General features: G+C 43.2%; 3 protein-coding genes across 3 annotated transcripts; 1 reads left to right on the top strand and 2 right to left on the bottom strand.

The window, feature by feature from the left end:
• The first annotated feature begins 1,018 nt into the window (after positions 1–1,018).
• Positions 1,019–6,297, top strand: lancl2 (LanC lantibiotic synthetase component C-like 2 (bacterial)). The gene is made up of 10 exons (XM_052053666.1): positions 1,019–1,349; positions 1,999–2,165; positions 2,443–2,560; positions 2,672–2,879; positions 2,960–3,107; positions 3,959–4,105; positions 4,217–4,399; positions 5,009–5,185; positions 5,378–5,450; positions 5,533–6,297. Exons 2-10 carry the CDS (start codon positions 2,001–2,003, stop codon positions 5,607–5,609), a joined length of 1,296 nt encoding a protein of 431 aa, XP_051909626.1. The 5' UTR covers positions 1,019–1,349; positions 1,999–2,000; the 3' UTR covers positions 5,610–6,297.
• Positions 5,920–12,754, bottom strand: vopp1b (VOPP1 WW domain binding protein b). Its single transcript, XM_052053667.1, has 5 exons — positions 12,296–12,754; positions 8,540–8,598; positions 8,342–8,419; positions 8,127–8,260; positions 5,920–7,934 (listed from the first exon to the last, which is right to left on the bottom strand). Exons 1-5 carry the CDS (start codon positions 12,344–12,346, stop codon positions 7,729–7,731), a joined length of 528 nt encoding a protein of 175 aa, XP_051909627.1. The 5' UTR covers positions 12,347–12,754; the 3' UTR covers positions 5,920–7,728.
• A 1,850-nt stretch (positions 12,755–14,604) lies between these two features.
• Positions 14,605–23,754, bottom strand: stk17a (serine/threonine kinase 17a). The gene is made up of 7 exons (XM_052053665.1): positions 23,286–23,754; positions 19,541–19,753; positions 16,700–16,847; positions 16,434–16,560; positions 16,272–16,320; positions 15,963–16,139; positions 14,605–15,847 (listed from the first exon to the last, which is right to left on the bottom strand). The coding sequence occupies exons 1-7, from the start codon at positions 23,468–23,470 to the stop codon at positions 15,472–15,474; spliced, it is 1,275 nt and encodes a 424-aa protein (XP_051909625.1). The 5' UTR covers positions 23,471–23,754; the 3' UTR covers positions 14,605–15,471.
• Positions 23,755–23,900: the final 146 nt, after the last annotated feature.

The raw sequence follows: 23,900 nt of genomic DNA, 5'->3' as shown, positions 1-23,900 counted from the left end.
TGCTATGTTGCTCTAGTCATGTTATGGTTCATTTTATTGTGAGTTTATTCCCTGTGTTTGTTTGTTTGATTGATTGTTTTTTTGTGTGTAGTTTGGTTGTGCAGCTTATCTTATTTTCTTTGTTGTTGTGATGTGTGACTTGAGTAAAATGGCCTTTAAAAAATGTGATGAATGAAGCCAAAGAACTGTAAGATACATTTTTATTTATCGTGGCAATTCCCAGATAAATTCAAGACGCTGTAGATGTGGAGCTGCTCAACATACAGGCATGCCCCTCATCCGTTTTAGAAAACTAAGTGAACACCAAGCAAGCACTTTCCGATCGAGGCACTCAAATCCTCCCTCTCAATGGAAGAAACCTCAAACACAACAAAGATTCAGTGTCGGGTAGCAATCTGCCTTGAGCAGTTGGGAATTAATTTTGGCGGATAATTGGTACAAGCAAGCCTACACTTTGGGAATATAGTGCTGAAGTAGGTTGATAAGGCAAAACAAGTGCTTTGTAGTACCTGCACTGTTTACAGAAACAAAAAAACACCAATAACATGATTCACTGCACGTTTGACAAATCACATGTGGAATTAAACACTGCATCAAGCAAAAAAAAAAAAATATATGTATATATATTACAATTAGATCTAAGGAAATATGTGTCTAATTATTTTCTCAGCCACATGCAGGCGAACGCCACATTTTGAGAGGAGGAGTTCATTTAAACAGTTTAATTATGGATACTGAATAAGGCTTTGTTACATTGATTGACATGTATACCGAATGATTTGGCAAGTGATGCTGCATCATCTGATACTCGTGACCCTTGGACTGCAGAATCAAAATGGTCCATGCTGGTGAAAGGGAGAGGGGTGGGGTGCAAGTGTACTACGTAAGGATGGGTGGCGGCATGTGTGGATTTATTTGCAATGATGTCTAATCCCCGACAGCAAAGCATCATACACCATCTGCCACCATTCACGGTCGGAGTCGGCTGCGTGCACTGGCGAGTACTGACTGTTATGGGGATGACTTGAGTGGCGGGCACGGGGGAAAGGGGGTTAGATCTTCACCCGCAGTGTGTGTGTGTGTTATTCGTGTGTGTGTGTGTGTGTGTTGGAGCGTTGGCTTTTTATTTGTCGAGCGGCAGCCGCTGCAGGGTTTGAGGATGCTGGGGGACTGCAGCTGACGGAGGCTTCTTGTCCCGCTCTATCGCCCTGATTGCGGCTTCCAATTTTCACTCACTGTGGAAGGGATACTGCAGGCTGGGGATAAGGGAGACTCTACTGGCTGCCAATATAGGATCATTCTCATCTATACAAAATCTGGAGACACCATAGCCTGTTCATCACAAATCGGTAATTGACAATTTTGCCTCAAAATGTCTTTTTAAGCGTTTGCCTTTGAAAAGTAAATGTAGGCCTGCTGAGGATGGCACACCGGTGTCAAACCGCATGTGATGGTTTACCTCAGAGAGATTATGGCTGTGAAAGCATATAAATGTAATGTTTAATTGCCTTCATCACGTTATTGCATGTACACAATAAATTGGTGGATTAAGTCGTTTTCAAATAATGTATTTGAATAAAGTAAAAGTAAAGTTCTGTTGTGTTTAACTTGAGTTGAATGCAGTTGAATTTAATGGAAAATGTACTTTTTAGAATTAAAAGATCACATTTTCAATGAACACCGCATTTTAAAAATCGATGATGATTGTTGTACTCGGTTTAAAAAGTTTGACAACCACTACTACTATCAGATTACTAATATGTGAGGCCCACGGCTGGAATGAATAAGTAGCAGTTTAGCGATAAAACACTCTTTAGCATAGTTGAATCATCCAGAAGCAAAATTAGTCACTTATGCTGTGCCAGTTAATTACTCATTTATACACGTAACCCCAAAATAATTAAAATAAGGACATGGATTTATCTCTTCACGAACGCGTTTCTTTTTTTAAATTGTTCCTGTGTGTTGGTGAATTTTGACCCTCTGGTGTTGCCGTAGGAATGGGAGATAACATGTCAAAACGTCTCAAGCTCATCTCGGTGACGGAAGCTGAAATGGAGGAGCGTTCTTTCCCAAACCCTTACACCGACTGGGACCAAGGAGTCCTCACGTCCAGTTCTGGAGCACAAGTGGATTACAATGAACCGTTTGATGGGGAAGGAAAAGTGAGCTCCTTTGTTGTTTTGCAGAATGTACGCAAACATAAACAAGGGCTGTCTAACTTGGACATTTTCAATTTAAAGACCCCCTTTGTTTGAATACTTACTTAAGTCGGTCTTCAATCGCATCTAGGTCATGTCTGTTTTTTTTTAATTCAATGCAATAATGCACGAATTCTTATGACGAAGTTATGGCGCATTTATAACTGTCAGTTGCGTACCAGTCGAGGGAATGCACCGAATTAAATGTAACAAGTATTTACTGTATTGTGCCTCCGTTCAGGTGAGCTCCTCCTTCCAAAGGAAGGTTCAAAGTAAGATAAAAGATCTGCTTCAGCAAATGGAGGAGGGCTTGAAGACTGCTGACCCCCATGACTTCTCGACGTACACTGGCTGGACAGGTCTGTCACCTGTGGAGATATATGCAGCGCATCACAATCTAATGTCTGGTTAATAATCAACGCTACTCTTAAATGAATCGGTCCCCGCATAATTCCCTCTCTCCTATCCAGGCATTGCTTTACTGTACGTGCAGCTGTATCGTGGGTCCAATGACGTGGCGCACCTGCAAAGGGCCTTGGACTATGTCAAGAGATCAATGAGGATTCTGAATGGCCGCAAAGTGACTTTCCTCTGTGGTGACGCCGGACCGCTGGCGGTGGGCGCAGTGGTCCACCACAAACTGGGCAACGCCACCGACAGCAGCGATTGTCTTTCCAAGCGAGTGTTCCTGAGTTAAGATACAGTTTTGCAGATACTTGTCCATTGTACATTGAGTTTTTTTTCCCCACCCTCCTCAGGCTCCTCCAGCTGCAGCGATCAGTGCTCAGTGCAGATTCGGAGATGCCGGATGAATTGCTGTATGGGCGAGCCGGTTACCTGTACGCTCTGCTGTATGTTAATAAGGAAATAGGAGGCGACACTGTGGACGAAGCCACCATTTCAAAAGTGAGACGTGTTTTGTGCTTTTAAATGAGCATCCAATTCCCATGATTTATTTTTAGGAGGAGATGCCAGTAGTATCTGAGGTGAAACTAACATTTTGTTTTGGAGTAGCAGGTTCCCAAAGCACTGCAGTGCCAGGTGACCATTATTTGTGCTCATAAATCCGGCCCGGCCACCACGGCTCATTTTCTTTATCAAACGGTTGCCTCGGGGTGCAGTTAGCGAGTGTTTTTCCCGTTGTATTTTTCTTGCTTTTACATTTGATCGTCGCTTCATTGGCCGGCTGCGAGCATTTCACTTTATGGCCTAGTGAAAATTTTGATTTGGAAGCAAATGTTTCTTCATTTATTATTACCGTATTTTCCGCACTATAAGGCGCATTTAAAAGCATTCCATTTTCTCAAAAACCAACAGTATAATCCAATGCGCCCTATGTGTATATATATATATATATATATATATGTATGGATCAATATTCTGATTTCTTGGATGTAGTATTTCAAATGTTCCATAAAGCGCTTTGTTACAGCTGCAGCAGTTGTGAAAGCGCTATATAAATAAAGCTGTATTGTATTGTATTGCTTTAGTGTAGCTCCGTCTAGTGGATGTATAATGCAACTGCAGCCACTGTTGTAGCATCTATTCTATGCGCCTTATAATGCATTGCGCCCTATATATGAAACACAGTTTTTAAAAAGGCCATTCATTGAAGGTGCGCCTTATACTATATGCTGAAAATACGGTTTGTTGGTTTTTTTTTACGCATAAGCGTATGTCGGTTGAAATGTGCATCACAATTGGGAATGAAATTGCGTTTTGGGGCTCTTCCTGACACCGGTTCCTTTTCGACCCAGGTAGTGACGGCCATCATTGAGTCAGGGAAGAATCTGTCAGCAGAGCTGAAGAAGACGGAGCGCTGCCCTCTGCTCTATGAATGGCACAAGAAGCAATATGTTGGCGCTGCCCATGGCCTGGCCGGAATCTTTTACATGCTTATGCAGGTAAAAGCAGGCTTGACCAAGTCCACTTTCTTTTTCAATTCTTTACAAGCCAATCCAGCAAGTGACGATTCAAAAGTGTGCATACCTTGTGTAAAATGTCTCTTCGGTCAGCCGGGGGCGAGGGTCCACCCAGACGTGCTGTCCGAGTTGGTTCGGCCCAGTATCGACTACATCCGCCACAAGAGATTCCGTTCGGGTAACTTCCCCTCGTCGCTGAGCAATGAGAGCGACCGACTGGTTCACTGGTGCCACGGGGCGCCCGGCGTCATCCACGTGCTCATAATGGCTTATAAGGTACGACAAACGAAGCCGCTTCAATGTCATGCTCATCAATTGTCTTGTTTTGGATGGCCCTCTGCTTCTGACTCTGAAAAAAGTTGGCACGCGATACGCCTTTTGCAAGCCTCATTGAACACGGAGTAGCCCCTCCCCCACCCCCTCCACAGTCAAACTGTAATTCATCAGTATATAAAACACAGTCAGGCCGAAAGAGACGAGAAGACTGAGCAAGAATCCGTGCAAAGGATTTGTGCCACGCGCACGATATTTCATTTTTTTTTTAACAGCCTGACTTGACACATCACCCACGCGCGCGCGGTTTAGTTATAAATTACGAGCAAATTCCCTCCCCGCTTTCTCGGGGAGTCGCTCGGCACAAAATGTGCCGTTAGCGCTCTTCGCTGCAGTCGGTGAGAGACGCATGAAGCTCAACCTTAAAGGGGAATCTATTATGAACAACGTCCGTCTCGTATTTCTGTCCCAGCATTACAGAAATGATCGAAATAAATGTGACGTGCAAATTTGAAAAAAATGTACAGTACATAATTTGACCTTCAGATGTATTGAACAGCAACATAGCAGACTGTCGACTTGGGTGTGTGTCCTTCTCCCCCCGCCCCCCAGGTTTTTAAAGAGGAGAAGTACCTGAAGGAAGCGGTCGAATGTGGCGAGGTGATTTGGCAGAGGGGTCTTCTCCGAAAAGGCTACGGCATCTGCCACGGCACCGCCGGCAACGGCTACGCCTTCCTGTCCCTGTACAAACTCACCCAAGAGAAGAAGTACCTGTACCGTGCCTGCAAGGTAATAAACGGATCCAAGCTAACCTTTTCAAATTTGGACTTGTCTGTGTACTATAAATACACATTGGAAAACCCCCCAAACAAAAACGCTTTGTGAAGATAATCAAACGCACACTTGAGCATCCAAAACGGCCTTATATGGCGAAGCGGACATTTTGAGCCATGACCTTCTGCTTCGTTCTTGTTTACTCAGTTTGCTGAGTGGTGTTTGGACTACGGGACTCACGGCTGCCGCATCCCCGACAGACCCTATTCACTTTTTGAAGGTATCGAAAAATCACTTGACAATTGATTCATTTTGCGCTCAATGTTTCTCTGAGAGGAACGATTCCCCGTTTTACCCATCAGGTATGGCGGGGACTATCCACTACCTGTCCGAAATGGCCGCGCCCGAAGCTTCCTGTTTCCCCGCCTTTGAACATTGATCTGCCGGAGCCAAGAAGCGGCTAAAGTTTTGAGCAGATCCCATTTGTTTCACGTCGTTTCAAGCCGCCAAAGTGTTCAGAACCTATTTTTTGACCAAAGTACATGTTATAGGTCAACTATAAATGACTGTCATACATGAACTGGATGTGTCGTGAACATGTGCTATTTGTATTCACGTGCATGCTCAAGTGGTTCTTCATGTCCTGCCAGTGATGTGATTTTTCTTTTTCCATTCTGTATGTGAAATGTTTGTTTCTTTTTTTTTTAACTGTCTTTTGTCTCAAACTGGAGGTGGGGTTTTTTTGGGGGGGGGTGTGTGTTTAGTAAGAAGCCATACACATGAATGCGTGTTTGCTAACAACCCAGAAATGAAATAATTAGCCTCTGAAATGGTGGCAAAAACACAAACTGGCTCGTGAATTATTCATCCAGCGTTGTTATTCAGCAGAAGTAGTGGTTCACAAAGTTTTTACAAAAGTACACCCTCAAACAACACTCGGCTCTCAAAGTACCGACAATAGCGTTTTTTAAAAAAAGAAATAAATACAGAAACTTAGTACTTAGATGTAGACAAAAGAAAACTATTTCAGCGATGATTCAATTAAAATGTTTTGCCCAGTAAAATATTGCACCCAAATAAAAGGTTTGCAAACAAATAGTTCCGAAAAGTCACATGCAAATGAATTTTTTAAAAAAAGAAGAGATACTATAAACTATATTCTGCTCCTAACACAAAAGTCGTTGAGGCCGACAGCGTATGAATGCACACAAATGCCTCATTCTCATGAAATGTTGTCCCTCACTGTGTTTTTATCCAAAACGTGTCGTGTTTGACCAGCCGGTATGTAATAATATTGTATAAGCTGAAAAAAAATGTAACATTTGTTTTGCAATAAATTTTACCCCCCAAAAAGCCATTGTGGTTCAAGTCTGTTTATTGTGTTTTGTAAATGGGACAAGAAGAATCAATGAATGTTAGTCCAGTTTTGAAAGAAAACAAATGAGGAACTTAACCACGTCCCTGTGACACACCTAATTGATGTGGCGTTTGTCAGTGTTCAGGCTTTTTGTCCAGTCTGAATGGACTATAAAAAGGGAAGGCAATCATTTCAGGATTACATTTTCTCCAAACAGGGGAAATGGGAACAAACATGAGCCGGTCTTAACGACAATGTAATAAATGTATTGGGAAGTGAACCATATTTGGTAACTGAAAAAGGGACGTATTATGGACACTTGACCGTGTATTGTTTGGTCAATAGAGTTCCTGCACAAACCAAGTGTGTCAACACCAGTTTCTCAGCACATGTCATAACTTGCTCATCTGGAGGAAGATCCAAAGCTACTTTCAAGCAATGGCCAGACTGCAGTACAGTGAAACTCTCATTTGTAAACATTCCAATCTACCCCACATATAATGCCATTGTTGTCACCTCTAAGACAAAAGGTTTTGTTGGACGTGAAGATTAGCGTTAGCTAAATGCATTAGCTTCTGATTAACAGTACATACTTAATTGGTCAAGTTGTCGAGACGGTCGTGGGGTATTGCTGTTTGGTGGCAGGTCCATTTGTCCCAAACACAACGTAGTGAACTTACTGCAAGTGCTAATCCCTTGTCAGAATTTACTTTTCACACTTTTTGAATTCGTGAAAAAAAAAAAAAATCTAAATACTCCTCAAAATATTAAAGCCGTCATGGAAGTAGCTGAAGTCGAATCGTATCTGTACATCGGCCTTCAACAAAACTTCTCTCGTTATTTATCTTTGCGACAGATCATTTGAAAATACTAAAAAATAAACAAAAAAAAAGTTTTCATTGAATCAAATGGCATCCCGTTTTGTTGGCATTATACATTGTGCAGCTGGGAGGCAAAAGGAAGCTGGTGAGTGTGAATCCACTTGATCCACTTGAACGAAGAGAAAATAAGTGGTGAATGCAAATGAAGCTGTGACCATGCATCTAGATTGCTGTGCCTGTTGCGTTTTTATTTATTTATTTATTTTTAGTCCTTTCTTCAGGGCAACAAACGGCGGGGTGCCGGTGTTCTCAGACAAACAGTTAAGGTCCAACAAACAGCGGGCCTTCCTTCTTCCCTTTTTTTTTTTTTTGTGCGATTGTTACTTCTTGTCCCCGTTGTGGAAAATTTGTTCATAGGACGGTGGTGGGTGGTTGCAGTAAGATGGCGGTGGCGGGTAAGAGGCCAGCATCATGTGGGCGGAGCCGGGCTGCGGCGGGTACGCGGGGTGCGTCATGGCGAGCGCTGGGTCACCGGCCGTCATCCCGTTCACGCTGAAGCCCTGCACGCTTCCTGGCTGCTGGGAAACTACACGGAACAGAAAAAAAGATATTGATCGATTACATGCTAATTTCCATTAGCGACAGCGTTCTGCCTTTTGATGTTGGCATTGAGCTGGTGGGTTTTGTTCGCCGAGCTGATGTGGTTTGGGTGAACTTGCCGTTTTAATATACAATGATTGATTATTTTGAGTGGTGTGCATCAATTTGGTCTGTTTACCCGGCGTGGTGACGGCGTGTCTGGTGAAGGACACGTTGAAGGCAGGCTCATCTCTCAGAGACGACGGGTACATCCTTCGACGGATCAAGAAGCCGGCGCCGCAGCAGAACAGCACGCCCATCATCAGCAGCACCCTGTGATGAAACCACGAAAAGAGCAGATGGAGAATTGGGAAATACATGTTTGGGATGCGGTTCTGAAGGCAGAGCGCTCACCAGAAATACCAGAGTCTCTGGATGGACAGAGCTCTCACACAGCAGCGAGTCCCGCAGCAGTCCTCGTATGAGCGACATCTGGATCGATCAAAGATAACGTTTTGGCAGAAAAAAATTGATTTTGGCTAAAATGATGTCGCCAAAGTGGCTTCCTCATCAGTTTTCCAGTTCAATGAGTCACATCACGATGGTACTTACATGAAGTATATGGGGTAGCCACCTTCAAAATACCAGCAGTACTTTTTGGCCTCTATAGCCTGTCAAAAAGAGAGAGACCGCCCCCCCCCCCCAAAAAAAACCACATCAAATTAATTTACCATTTACTTACACGTCACAGCAGAGACCGACATTTTTTTTCGTTCAAAGCACTTAAATGACATCCGCTTACTTGAGCTTTAAAGCCAATTTAGCCCATGTATCGTTTCAGGTTGTTAGCATGAAGCTAGCAGACTTTCGTACGATGAAATTGCATCATTTGGTTGGCAACATTTTGATCTCATTGGAATATTATTTTATGTATGTTTTTTAATGACTTCATATATTTATGAACTTTGTCGTATACTTTAGTGCTTGTACAGTACCCAATATGGAAGATTGTGGAGTGCCAATTACGAATCTAAATGTCATACCGCTCATATATATCGTATCTTCTGCAGGTGTTCCCAATGAAGTGTCCGTTGACTGTACATCATAACGCCCTTCCGTATACAATTGTCTCCTCTGTGATGAATCTCAGAATGCCTCCAAACAGAACAACAATCTCCCTGCAACCCGCGAGTGCTCCATTTTGCCCATCGGGAGCGTGCCGTGTGTCGCTGCCGGCTGTCTGCTTAATTAACTGCCTTTGAAACGACCTCCCCGTATGTGCGTTAAACTGCCGGCTCGATCAGATTTGCACACAAAGAAGACGAGAGTACAGAGGGGCCCGCAGAAGACGACGCGGGCAAAGTATGACCCAAACTTGTGACCTTCATTGGGGTTATTTTGCAAGGGGAAAAAAATGCTGGTATGTGGAAAATAATGCGGTCTCAACTCTGTCAAGCAGCAGGCTCATCCACACCCAGTATGAGATCACACAATAACAAGAAAATGCCATGACCTTGAGGAGTAATTTACATGCTGCAGCTTGGTGTTTTCAAGGTCACCGGTAGTCCACAATGCAAAATATACTGTAGCCTGACATGACATAGACACTCTTGAGCAATACAGTGTACCCCCAGACCCTCGATAGGTGTAAACCTACCATTTAGAAAAAATTTTATAAATAGTATAGATTTTTTTAGGCCGATTCCAATGTAAAATTCCGATAACCAATCAAGTGACCAATTAATTTTAAAAATACATAACTTTTTTTTGTGTGTCTCTTAATGTTTTCAACAAAAACACTTTGTCCTATTGTACTTATGTAACTTTACAATTGAGAGATCAATTGGCTAATTGTGGAAGGACGGAATGTTTGAATGCCATTATTTTTGTTTGATGTTGTAATCTGACAACGTGTGGAAATTGAAAATATTGTGCCCCCCCCCCAAAAAAAACGGATGATTACAAAACAGCTAATGTGTGTCGACTAATGAATTGTGCCCTAAAAATTATTTTTTTTCTTTTTCCAAGTCATAATTTAAAAAAAATAAACAACAACCCCCCCTCCTGCCCCCTCCCCGCCTGCTAAACACAAACAGCTCAGACCAGAATGTTTTAGTGGCACATTTCCGGACTTAACCACTGTTCATTTTCCATGATTGGACCTAATTGTTATCCATTTACCAGCAATGGCCATCATTCCGCTCTGTTCATTGTCTTGTTCCAATTAGACAGAGCGAAAGAACCGACAGGGGAAGAAAATCACCCCCCCCCCCCCTGCTCCCGTGGGACCAAAAAAAATTACTCTTACACAACCAGCAAATGTGCTCTGCTGCTTTAAAAGCTGGTCGGAGGTTTTAGCCAGAGGACATTGGATGGGAGTTGAATAGTTCAAATGGTTCTACACTGAACATTAAGCCCTTGGAAGCGCAAGTGTGTGAGTGTGTGTGCGAGATTCGGCTGCTTCGCCTTTGTAGTCGCTACTTGTGAAAGGCGAGCGGTCGATAATGAAGCTCCCTCTCACAGACATTGCTCTGATACTACGCGGCTCCCTACCTTGCACTCTCAGGCCTTATTTCAAGTCCTCATATAGGATGCCGATACCAGGCACCGATACTTAAGACAAAAAAAATGTAGTTCTTGCCCGCTAAAGCTGCGCAAAGCATGACAGCGCCTGAGATGAGACGTACATAATACATGAAACATTTTCTATTTTCGGATTCATAGAAAATAACGACAGAGAATGTATGCGGAATAGTTACAGCAGCCAGACATCACATTATGACCACTTGACGTCGGCTTTTAGCAACTAATCGAGCTAGCCAAAATGTTAGCGCTCTCAGTATCACGCGTTACATTTCTACACCCTTGAGGTGTCAATCAAAACTGAATCTTATGTTCACTTGGTGAAGCCAGAATGCTCCTCAACAGCTCTCATGTTGAGCATTTGTTTGTTGATGAGTGATCAGCGTAAACGCAGTACAAATAGAAGACAAACAACGCTGGCCATATGGTCACACAATAATGTCATCAAGTTCTAAAAATAGGCACGGGAAGGGAGACAGGAGAGCCACTTTTTATTCATTTCGAGTCTATAACGGCGGAATGAGGATCTGGCTTTTTAAAAAAAAAACTTTTAGCCAAGTGAGTCCTCGTGCCGAAACTGACGAGCTAAGTCTGACTCAAGTCAAGCCACCTCTGGTTTCACCACCGATCAAAGTGAACAAATGGTGTCGGAGGGCTTGATTCGGACCACACTGCCTTGTGTACATTTAAAATGGATGAGCTGAGTGACGATAAAATAATAATGATACAAGTGAATAATAAATGTGCACCAGTGTCGGGGGAGAGGTTTCAGGGGAAATGGGGATCGTTACCATTTCCTCTAGAGCAAACCATATATGGCCCATTGTGTTGCCCCATTGTCATGCAGGGAAGACCTTCTAAACATTTATTCATTTTCTGTTCCCGCTTATAACTAACTATCTGAATAAAGCTCCTCAACTCACTTCAAAAGATGCCTAACACCAAGCTACCACCAAATGGTGCGACACCGTTATTACTTTGGCCTGATCAACAAAAAAACAAAACAAAAAAGCAGTGGGCTATTGACCACTCCAGGGTGGATACCGCACCTCCTCAACCTCAATTCAACTTTGTCGCATTTTTTTACACAAATAAAAATTGTGAATAAACTCGTATCTGAGGTTCGTTGGATACCGTGATTCATTTGAAATCTGAAAGGTCAGGGTGAACATTGCTGACGTCCCAAAATAATGAAATACCGGATAACATTGAGCCATGCATAGGCCCAACAACCTAATGTGGGGCGACGGGGACTGGAGACAAAACATAAAATGAGAATCGTCAGAGACAATCGAAAAATAATCATCTTTGCATATTGCACATGTAACCTCTCACTTTTCAGCACCGATTTTTCGTGAGATTCTCGCTCTCACCTTACACGACGGTGGAAACAAGCCGACTTCCTTGTCTTCTTCAAAGTCAGGATTTGTTTCAAGTCTAATGTTCCAAGCATTGTTGTTGTTTTTTTGTTTTTTTTTTAGAAAGCTGATTTGACAAAAACATTTTGTATATCCCAATGATGCCCTAATCCGATCTCTCCGGATCGTATCATGTATATTCCTCGGGAGCTGATGTTAAAATTGCTGTCATTCTGACACGGACTCCAGCTGGCATCGCTCTGCATCTAACACAGCACACGTGACTGAAGCTTGATGTGATACATTTTTTTTAAGGATTATTTTTTTTTTCAACAACCAAAACTGCCGATTGTCGTGACGATTGTCTATCCAAACCTGGGGTGGCGGTGGGGGTGGGGGGTGGATAACAACGCCGAGCTTCACTCACCTCTATGAATAGCCAGAATGTCAAGGCTAAATCGGTCCGAGGAATCCTCATCTCTCCGCCGGTCAAAGTCAGCGCTCCACTGAAAAGGGGCCGACGCGGAGACTCGACGCTCCTTTATGGCAGTGCGGCTTTCATTTCTGCTCCCGGGGATCCGCGGAGATCACATCCGGACGATCCAACCGCAGCCACCGGAGTGCATCTGGCGCCCGGTAAAGGAGCGAGGGAGGGGGGGGGGCGGTAAGACAGGACAGCCTCGCTTCGTTCAGACGTAGGATTAATGGCGAGGCAGGAACCGTAGCAAAAGGATCGGGTAGCCTGTGATGTTTGCTTCCAGCACGCCCCTTTCGCACCCTTCGTCACCCACCAAGCTCACGCGTCTCGTTTACAGACGTGACTTCAGAGCGGCATCATGACTAAACTCCTCATTGAAATGAATGGAAATGCCTGGTCCGGAGCCAAATACAAAATATTACCAGAAGATTTCAATTCGCCATCCGTCCTTTAATCTTTTATCCGTAAGACGGTAGCGAATAATGCAATAATCCCGTAAAGAATGAATTATTACACAAAACCGAGGGGGAAAAATACACTTACATAGAAAATGATACTGTATTGTGTAAAACACAACACAAGACAATATTAAGAACGATTTTTTTTGTGTGAGTGTAATTACTCAGTTACAACAACTGCGTGCGTGTTGCATCTGAGGTCAGTGACACTAGACTTAAAATACGATTTGTCATCTGAGAGAAAATATGCTTCAATACTACTACACCGATACCACTTTACCAGCCCAACAAATTCCTTCCAAGCAGGTGAAACCACCCATGTGGAGATCAGATAAACACAGATGATGACACTTTGTTCGACAACTGCAAATTACGTTCTTCAAAATGGACGATGAACTCAACTTGGGCGGCAACGAGGGCCCGCCACCCCACAAGTTGTGGTGGTGGGCACCAAGTTTCTTAAGCCCCATCGTCATGTGCTACACCAGCCACAATCCTGCAATCTTTTTTTTATTTTGTTACATTTAACTAGAGCAATCAGATCACAGCACAGATGGACTTGGTCTTCTTTTTCCATGCTGTTTTGAATTTTGCATGGGGATAGCAGATGGTGCCACCAAGGATGCAAAATAACATTGGCCTACAAAGAACTATTTTAAAAATAATCTTGAACACATAAAAATGAACACGTGGTGCACACATTATTATTATTATTATTATTATTATTATTATTATTATTATTATTAGTGTTGTTGTTGTTATTATTAAACAGTGGTCCCCATTTGTTACATTTGATTTTGGCTCAGTCCACATGTATGTTCACTTCCCAAAATAGTTCTTGAGAAATCGAATCGGTAACTGTTTTAATCAAATAAGACACAACCTCATGTGCAGTAAAACAAGGACTTGAATCAGACCAAGGGCAATTCTGAATATATATCATACAGTGCACTTTGTATGACATTGAAAACATGATCCCATACTGGGCAATGTTTGGTCCAGTGATAAAAATGCCTGTGTGAAGGCTAATTAAGAAAGACTGGGTGTATCATGCAGAACAGAACACATCATCAGCATTTTCTATTTCTGTACCACAGTGTGAACAATTGCCCTTAAGTGAGAAACTAGCATGCTGCTTTCTTGAGGCCTTCACACACTAATAATTTGTTTGCTAAAAGCAAAAAAAAAAAAAAAAGACGCAGTCTCCAAATACCAGAAGATAGTCAAAACAATAACAAGAGACAGTATTTTATCATCTGTTATCCCCAAGACAAGAGGAAAGTTGCTCTTATCTCGTTTTGAAGGACGGGTGTACAGGTCGCTTCCATTCATAACTGTCTTGTTACCAAAACTTTATTGGTACATTATTGTATTAAATTTGCCCTAACGAACATTTTTTCAACAGTTCCATCATCACATTTATGATTATAGACACAATTACATTAATACGCAGTTTTTTGGGGTCCAAATTTAACTCAATTTTGTTCATTATTTTGGAGTGTAATTTTAAGCTCCGCCACAAGGCGGCAGCACTGTATTGTGTACAACGCTGTCAGTAGAACTACATTATAGGTACAACATGCAGCCTTAAATGCAATGTTTGTTTTTAGCGTTTCAAATGAAACTATTTTGACCCTACTGAGCAGAAAAGAACCAAATTCTTCATCCAACATAGTTGAACATTGTCAAAGACATGATATTCATTTTATATGTTGCAAAAGCTTAAAATATATACGAGAGCTACAGATGCTGCATCGTATCCCCAAAAATATAAATCTATATTTTCGAAAATCACAAGTGTAACTCCCAACATATTTATTTACGGTACAAGACATTCATGTACAAATATTTTCCCATTGTTTCAAACACGTAATTCCAACGTGGAAATCTAGAACGCTCACAGTCAACATGTACAACTCAAACAAACATTTATTGGGTTGACAGGCCTTAGCCCTTGAAGGTTGTCTCCTATACTGAAGGTTGCACAAATACCGATACGTGACATGTACAGTATATTTAACAGTACAAATGAACAAAACCATCATTTTCACCAAAAAAAAAAACAATAAAAATGGATGTTAGAAGGCAAATGCAAAACACAAAACCCCTCAATCAGCACCAGAAACAAACACCCAAAAAAATTACACCATGCGTGTGAATGTGAGAGCAGAGTTGCAGAGTTAGGAAGAGCAGCTTAAAGAAAAAAAAATATGTGAAGAAATCAAGACAGAAGTATATTAGACCAACCAAATGATGGAAAAAAAATGTTTTCGCCTGTATAAGCAAATCAGACATGTACTGTACAGTGTATTTACATAAGTGCTATGTTAGGTGCGATTCCCCCCTCAATGAGATGAAAAGAGAACACGCATTTAGCGTATATTTACACTGTTAACTTGTGGTATAGTTCTTTTTATGCAAGTATTTTTTTCATTTGAACGACATTTTCTATAATTTATGCATTTATCATTAGATTTTTTTTTGAAGCTATAGATGAAAATACCTAGTTTGGCCAATAGAGGGTGCTAACACCGTTTCCCCCCTATGTGATATCCGTAAACATTTTAGAATCACATTGTTTACGTACGTGCCATGAAGACATTGTTGCATCCCTTTTTTTTCACGATGATTCTTTTCGCTCTGGCTCCCGGAGGGTGGGGGGGTTCTTCAGTAGATGAACTCCCCAGGGACCTCCTGCAAGACAGTGAAGGGCTCCTCAAACTTGAAGCGCTTGGAGTTGGCCTTCTTGTCGGCAACCCGGGCGTCCTTCTCGGCGGTGGACGACTGGCGGCACTGGCCCAGGGTGTAGGCGGCCACGACGATCAGGTCCTCAGTCACCGGGCCTTCATCTTCCTCCTCAACACTGTTTGTGCAAGCAGTCGAGGTGGTGGTGGGAGTTTCCGGGCTACCGGTAGGACCGTCGCTTTCGTTGGACGCGTCATGGACTCCCAGTGGGGGCCGTTTAGCGCGTGTCTCCGTTTCCTGAGGATCTTCGGAATGAAGCCACGGGTGCTGGAGACATTGCTCGGCCGTGGCTCGAACCCTAAGTTAATACGGAAAACATGTCATGCATCGACACCATTAAAAACTAAAAAAAAAGCGAAGAATTGAAAGCATTCGCATGACTCAGTTGAGAAACCAAAAATATTTGGACTGACTGTGGCTGTTTACAAAGCAGAGTCTGGATGAAGGACACGGCCTGGTCCAGCTCCTGCAGTTCCTCCTCGTCGTAGCTGACGTTCATCTGGGAAATGTTGAGAAAGGTCTCCTGCTTGTCTTTGCCCAGGAAGGGCGACAGGCCTGTTAGCATCACGTAGGTCAAAACACCGATGCTCCTAAAAGCGTGACAAGAAGAATGAGGGACACCGTTCATTCAAAGAGGAGACTTTTTTTCCCTTCTTCTCAATATTGCAATTGCGATTTCATAAGCGAGGATGTTTTCATTTCATTTTTTTTCCCCTTCTTACCACATATCTGTTGCCGTGCTTATGGGCTCATAATTTAGAATCTCCGGAGCTGTAAGAGGAGGAAAAGAAAAACTACATGACGTGGACAATCCAATAACGACAGTGATATAATGACCATGAATAAACAGATCGAGGCAGTAGAAGGGAGGAACGTCCACTCACCAACGTACTCGGGAGTTCCCATAATCTCTCGAAGCTCCTGCTGGCTGCTGACGATACGGGACAGACCAAAGTCCACAATCTTAATGTCGCCCAGAGGAGAGTTGCTGGTCAGAAGGATGTTCTGAGGCTGACGGAACACCCGGACAAGATTGAATGTTAGAGCCCGTTGGTTCTAAAGAGTCGCATATCGAACGCTTGTCTTGCGCAAGAGTTCTCAATACATTTGGTCGGCACAAGTGAATTGCGTACGACTCGATTCCGCAGACCTTCAGGTCCAGATGGACGACGTTCCTCTGATGTAAGAAGGCGACTCCTTGCAGGATCTGCCTCATGAGCCTCTTGACATCATTCTCGCTGAAGGCCTCGTCCTCCTGATCCGACACGCATTGGTTGAAGATTTCTCCCCCCGCAGCGCTGGCCGTGGAAACGTGCAAAAATACACGTATCATATTAGACATAGTAATGTCCAGCAAGGGGGGGGGGGTCAGGATTAGAGTGTAGCATCGCCTTCGGCGGCTGTTGAAATACGTGATTTGTACGTCGCCTGCTGAGATCGGAATATCCCGTTGTACTCACTGTCCGCTCACGCGTGTAATTGAGTTGTGTTGGGGGTGGGGGGTGGGGCGGTTGACAAGTATGAGTTACCGGCCTAAAATCCGATACATCAGTGGGTCACAAATGACTGTGATGTTTCAAATATCGACTCCGAAAACTGGAAAATACTTGTCCCCGGTTGCTACTAGCGGGCACGTTTCTGGAATGGAAAAACCCGACGCCGGGGCAGCCCGAGAGTAACCGTGCAATGTGGGACTCCTCTCTCATCAACCCCGCCACCTCGCCGCCGCACTTTTAAATAGGACGCAGACCTCATTAATTCCTCAACTGGAAGGAATTTTTCCAATCAAGCAGAATCAAAGCGTTCCAATTACTCCAAACGTGCTCACTTTTTCACCAGAAGCAAAACGCCCAACTATGAATTACTCAATTAAAATGATTATACGTTGAATGAACAATCGTTGAGTTTTTTTTTTTTTTTGCGGTTAGCCGACAGGAACAAAAAGCCGACTGGCCCACTGCGCCGATGCTTCAAATGAGGCTTCGAAACCTCGTGCCAGGTCACGTTCATCAACTCACGAGCCCCCGCTAAGTTGGATTGGGGAGTTGCTAAATCGATGGAAATGAAATGATGCGGCATTACAACGTGGTGGAAATGGATCGATTGGACTTTGATCACTTTGGTCTAGTAGGCTTATCCTGATATTATTTTGTACCCCAGAATTTTTTCTTTTTTTTTTTAAATCATAAAACCCGGCCTTAAAAATAACTATAATTCCAGTAAATGTGCTATAAAGTATGTGTAAATGTCGCACTAGCACATTTGAGGGTGAGTGAAGGTCAACCATAATTTCGGTGAGATTTTTTTTTCTTCTGATATTTTGGGATTGGTGGTCAGCGGACAGACGGGTGATCCCGATCTGTTTTTGTAGGTCAATGCAGACGTGAGAAAGATATCGCTGAACATTAGTCAGCCTGGAAACTCTGCTGTGGAGAATATTGACAAGTTCATTCGAACTGTCAGCCCACTGTTTTTTTTTTTTTTTGGCCTCACGTGACCTCTCTCTTTCTCTGGGCGAGGGGCCACGCTTTGGCATGTCACGTGCGCTTGTCCGCCTCAACTGTTAGAACGAGAACTGGAGTTCAGCCAGCATGGATCTCAATTTCAATCTTTTCGACATGCAAGTCTACCCCCGGATTAAAATTTTTTTTTTTACACCGGCGATTCCGTCCACCGTACCCGTTCATCTATCTACGCTAGCAGACGTATAGTGACCGGCGTAACAATTAAATGCTCGGGCCGACACTCTCCTTTGGGTCCCTTTCGTGGGGAGAATAATGCCGATATTGATTGATGTTCATTTAACTCATTCAGTACCAGCCAATTCTGGACCAAGTCTGAAAAGACGTTTAAACACGTCTTTGGGAGTGAATGAGTTAATGGCGAATAGTAGGGCGATGGCATTGACAAACAGGCAAGTAATCTTGAAGCTACATCCAAGTGCACGCCTGCGAATGCCGGTGGGGTGGTGTCATGCATACGTAGAGGTCAGAAAAGAAAGATCCATTGCCGGTCAATACCGTCTAATTTAGTAGCCGAACGCAACTTTGACCCCAATTCGTGTATGTGTGTGTGTGTGTATTGGGAAGAGTCACGCTAGTAAGTGACAACATGAAAACGGAGAGTTAAAACAAAAGTTGAGACGGAGAGACCTTCTTCTGTGGGAACCAGGTCAAGCATGGCCCCGACGTGACCAGTGGGGATGAGATCATTGACAACTACACTCAGAAAGATGCCCTGTGTGTGTGTGTGTGTGTGTGTGTGTGTGTGTGTGTGCGCGTGTGTGTGAGCTGTTGGCTGGATGCAGGCTAGCCACATTGTTCAAATAGTTCGTGTTAGCTGGACCATTCAAATCGAGCCCAGTTCGTTGTGTTTAAATTGAAAAAAAAAAAGAGCAAAACACTCAAGCGAAAGTGCTGGACATAAATGAGTAGTTCCTGTTTGAATGCTACATTTTTGAAGATGGATTATTTCTTCAGTCTTTGAGTATCGCGTGACGTGTGTTGTGCCGTCGTCCGGCTGTTGGGGTGAAAATAATCCTGGTGAGGAACAAATTCACGCTTTCAAAATAAATGTTCTGCGTTGTGTGTCCTTTTTTATTTTTATTTTTGGTCGTTAACCTGCTCGTTAGGTTTTCGTTTGCACCTGTTCTCAGCCAGCTGTCTCTTCCAGGTGGAACTTGTTGTCTCGTCAGTTTGCTTGTATTTAGTTCAGTCAGAGTCTGTTTCATTGTCGATGTTGTCACTTCTGTCTTGTTCCTTACCGTGATGAGTTGATTTCGGTTTGTTGTATTTTATCTTGTGTTTTTTTGAAGTTCTGTTGATTTAACATTTTTTGTGTGCGTATTTTAAATAAATACGATTTTGAGCGAATGCCTTGCACTCCCGCCTCCTTTCCTTTGCTCCCCTTGGGTCATCTTCACTCAACTACGCAAACCTCAAACGATACACGCGTTGTAGGAGTTTCCAATCCGAGAAAACGAGATACTTACAACTCCAGAACGAGCACCATCTCAGAGGCCATTTCATAGACCTGGTGAAGACTGACCACCCGCTGACTGTCTGTCGCCAGCTCGAGCACGGCAATCTCGTGGATGATCTCCATGCGGCAGTCTCGCCCTTTTCGCCTCTTCTTCATGAACTTTGCGGCGTATTCTTGACCTGTACATTTCTTCACACACTTTCGGACCACAGCAAATTTGCCCCTGTCGACAAAAAGACAAATGTGTCAATATTTTGGTGAATATTTTTTTTCCCTCTCTCATATGATGTGAATCAACATTGCATTCTTTTCACTGTCAAGATGTGCTTGTTTTTTTCTCTCTTTTAATACGATGCCGTTACAGTGTTGTCGTGACAAAATATTGCCATCCTGCCATTCTCACCCCCCAGTAGAAGCTCTATCCCTTGAATTTTGTAGTCTCGCTTTTCTAATTCTAATCTATTTAAATGTTAAACTTTGGTCATGCGGAGAGATGGTGACTTCTAGCTGCCCCCCCCCCCCCCCCCGCCCCTCTGGTGTCATTTGGGAAGGGTCACGTTTCTTGAGTGTCTATAAATAAAGCGGTGTAAATCTACTTCAATGTGAAATTGTGTTTCCAGTTGCATCTCTTATTTTTAAATCAAATGTGACTTGTAGGAGGATAACCCCAAATAGCCCCCGTGACGATCACATGAGCCTTCGAATTCTTCAGGCTCGGCTCTGTTTGGCGTTTCAAGTTCAATCTGTATCTTAATGCAAGCCTTTCAATTTGAATTCATGTCGCCCGTTTCGCTTTCAGTTAAACTGAAGATCCAGGTCAGTTTTGTTTGCTTGCCTCCGAGTTAAAAGTTGGGTTTTCCGAGGACCATAGCTTTGACCCTCCCCCCCCCCACATTAAAAAAAATAAAATCAAAATGTGCTTTTTATGCATGTTGTTTGGTTCCGCATGTGGTCGCGGCACTGGACTGTGACACGCACGCAATTAAAGTCAACTCCTGCTAAAAACGGTGGGCAGCGGGTATGTTTTTGGTGTGGCGATAACTGGAAACGGCCGTCGCGCTGTTTGCTGAGTGGTTTGGGAGACCAGGCCAACTCTTTAGAAACCATACTGAATGACCGCAGCCTGTTCCCAAGCCGTGTCAGCACATTTCAAAAGCCGGCAGCCTCGCTTAACGGGCTACACCCTGATGCCTTTTGTGCGATATGAAATAAGTTTCAGTCGGCGCTGATGAAGAGGAAACGGCAACTTTGATAAGTTTTTCCCCTTGCGAGGAAATGCGCTCTGCTTGCTGCGGGCAAGTGGCGGGCGCAATCACTCAAAAGCTTAGTCGAGTACCGCATGAGCTAATACGAGCGTAGCCCTCCTGTCACGCAGCTTTTGTGTCTTAACCATATGGAATTCCATTGTAGGCTCACATTTGCAGACTCTACGGAATGAGCTTGGCCACGGGGCCATCTGGGACTCCGCGGCGGGGGCATATTGAGAGTATTATCTTAAACTACATCCTCAAGCCCAGCTCGGTAGCCATCTGGTGAGGGGGTCATACGGAAGGTTGACTGATGCATGCAAACTAGTGAGTTCTATTGGCGGAAGCATTCAGGGAGAGTCAATACAGGGAAGTATCATAAATAGGCGTTGTCATTATTTTCATATGGCTGTGCTCTAATGAAAATGTGAGCAAATGATTGACTTCGTTAGCTGCGCAGGAGCCCGTTAATGACTCTATCGGAACGTATCTGAATTTACGGTATTGAAAATGAGCCTGGTGTCCGTCAATTCAGTGCTCAAGCTTGAATTTAGCTTCAATCCACAAAGTTAAAGATTTATCCGGGCAGGAGGTGTTACACATTTGACAACTCGCTCCAACAACTCCACTTTGTTAACTTCGGAGTCCAAAATTCACTTTACAACATACAAGCCAAGGAGATAAATACTGATTTTTTTTTTTTTTAAATCAGTACAGCTATGAGACCGAATGTGCAAAAAAAAAGTTCCAGTTCAGTCCATAAGCACAGCCGGTTTCCAACAAAACGGCAATGCCGTGAGCTGAGGGATGTCCATTCAGGAAGCTATTCACCAAACACGTTGATTGCTTTTCTCACTCAAACGTTAAAAGAGACCAAATGTTCTTTTGTCTCTTTTTTTTTCTGATCCACTTATCCTCCCTGGGGTCGCGGCATGCAATGCAAATCAGGTTTCGAAACAGAAAAAAGGGCTAATCATTTCCTTTCATGAATGTTTAACTCACTGTCACCATGCTAATAAGAACAAATCTAATGTGCTTGTGTGTGTTTTTTTTATCTGTATGTAGAGTCTCAAAACAATCTGCAAAGGTCAAATCAAGGCAACTGGACCCTGATTTGTTGAATTAATTTCATTTCTTATTTTTTTTTTCATTTAGAACGCATGCAAAAAATCATAATAAATTTCCAGTGCAATTTGTTGATCGAGCGGTCTTCGAGGGCTCAAGGGAAATTGTGTCAGATGACTTGGGGGCGACAATGCTGTAGTATGCAGAGTGGTATGGCCACTGCAGATCAAGGGAGCCATTTTGATGTTGATCTGGTCGCTAAGCTGAGTCACAATGTCAGGCCATACAAAGCCGGACACGCGCATGCACTCAAGTCATGCAGCTCTTCAAGGAGGAGACCGAATTAACTTGGATTCAGCCAACAAATCTTATTTGAGGGGGTTACATTGAGGTTAACAGACACTGCTGGCATAAGAGTCGATTAACATCAGCCAGTGTGGCTGATCATTCCTTCTCAAAGGATATTCAGTGCAAAAACTGGAGAGGCCTCGTGACTTTATGAATGATCATCACCCAGAGGAACTGAAACATGTACAGAAATTCTTTTCGCTTCTCAGCAGCCTCACTAAACTGTAATACAACAATTGAGATCAGGACAGACCACCCAGAGTGAACAATGGAAACATTCCGAAGTCAATACTTCCAGGATTTAACCTGTTTTGAAGTGCTTTGAGCACATTCGCTGACCAAAGCGCGCAGTTCAAGGGCAGAAGGGGGCGGGGGCAGGGGGTGGGGGTGAAGTCATGACTGATGCCAACCTGTTGCAAGCCTTGGAGATGCCACTGGGCCTCCAAAGGGTCACGTGTGCTTCAACACATTCATTCTTTTACATTCTCACTCAAGCCATTGCATGGCAACGGATCATCATGTGATTTCAGGAGGGGGCGGAAAAAGCGGGTGGAAAAATAAATACATGCAAGATGCATAAAGATCAGATAAATATGTTGCTTTCAGTGAAGGCTGAAATGCGGTTAGGTTTGGCGTGAGCGTTGTTTTCCAGTGCGTGTGCAGCTGTTGCGCTAGTGGGAAGAAGATACGCATGCACACATCACCAAATGAGGCTGGCTCTGAAAAAAAAAATACATTTCTAGCAAATATTGAAAGAAAAAAAACACCCAAACGTGTTGACACTGATTCAAATCTTGCAGTGATGTGGCAAAAAATGAACTACTGATTCCGCAAATAATACAGATGTAGTTTTTTCTTTTAATGATGCAATGCTTAAATTCAACAAAATACATACTGATTTGTTTTGTATTCCAAAATAATTATATTAGTCACTTCCAGAGTCAAAACTGTCACTATCGTAAAACAAATTAGAGCCGGAATGTTGTGTTGGTTGAAAGATGTTATTGCGTTTGCATTAACACAGTCAAATATTGTTATTATTCTTCTTATCGTTGTTGTTGTTGCCCAACGGGACATCCGTTGAAGCAGTCTTACCTTCCAAGCTCTTTTCCGGGTATGATGGTGTAATGGTCGATGAAAGGTTCATTTTTGATGACGGTTGTAATATGCCTCAACAAGCCTCCGATGGCGGTACTCATCTGATTCGGTTCGGCAGGCGGACTGTTCTGGTATTTGGTCCTATCGATCGTCTCCACAACACTTGGACTTTCGGGGATCATGGCGTCTTTTGGAAAATGAAAACGTTGAATATTTCAAAAGAAGTTCCGTTGAAACCGCTGTGAAGTCACTGCACAGCCAGAAGTTGAATCAACAAAATACACGACCAAAGGCACCGAAACATTCGCCTAAAGGTTCATCGTTGGTTAGAAATGAAAATAAATCGTCACGTTTAGTTAAAAAAAATAGGCATCTACGCAGCTCATCGTGCGCAAGTTATCAGTCCGTTGTGTTTGGCTTTCCATTTGTCAGCGGTTCGTTCCCCGACTCCGGCTGGGAGTTTGCAGTAACTATGGAAACGACTGGAGTGACAGGTCAACTCACCAATCAGATTAAACAAAGGAGGCCGTATCAATATTATGTACTCATTTCATTTTTTAAATCATTTTTAAAGCATTTCCAACGTACAGTGAAGTATATATATACCTCAAA

Source organism: Hippocampus zosterae, chromosome 20, assembly GCF_025434085.1.
Source record: "Hippocampus zosterae strain Florida chromosome 20, ASM2543408v3, whole genome shotgun sequence".
NCBI lineage: Eukaryota > Metazoa > Chordata > Actinopteri > Syngnathiformes > Syngnathidae > Hippocampus > Hippocampus zosterae.
This window is presented reverse-complemented; position numbering and strand designations above follow the sequence as displayed.

Bases quoted from the DNA above. Each gene is read 5' to 3' on its own strand.
- lancl2 (XM_052053666.1), top strand. From the start codon at position 2,001: ATGGGAGATAACATGTCAAAACGTCTCAAGCTCATCTCGGTGACGGAA. The intron at 3,108-3,958 runs GTGAGACGTGTT...TTTTCGACCCAG, and splicing joins ACGAAGCCACCATTTCAAAA to GTAGTGACGGCCATCATTGA. The intron at 5,186-5,377 runs GTAATAAACGGA...TTGTTTACTCAG, and splicing joins ACCTGTACCGTGCCTGCAAG to TTTGCTGAGTGGTGTTTGGA.
- vopp1b (XM_052053667.1), bottom strand. From the start codon at position 12,346: ATGAGGATTCCTCGGACCGATTTAGCCTTGACATTCTGGCTATTCATA. The intron at 8,599-12,295 runs GTGAGTGAAGCT...TCTTTTTGACAG, and splicing joins CATTCTGGCTATTCATAGAG to GCTATAGAGGCCAAAAAGTA. The intron at 7,935-8,126 runs GTAAACAGACCA...TGTTCCGTGTAG, and splicing joins ACACGCCGTCACCACGCCGG to TTTCCCAGCAGCCAGGAAGC.
- stk17a (XM_052053665.1), bottom strand. From the start codon at position 23,470: ATGATCCCCGAAAGTCCAAGTGTTGTGGAGACGATCGATAGGACCAAA. The intron at 16,561-16,699 runs GTCTGCGGAATC...GTGTTCCGTCAG, and splicing joins TCGTCCATCTGGACCTGAAG to CCTCAGAACATCCTTCTGAC. The intron at 16,140-16,271 runs GTAAGAAGGGGA...TCACGCTTTTAG, and splicing joins AGCACGGCAACAGATATGTG to GAGCATCGGTGTTTTGACCT.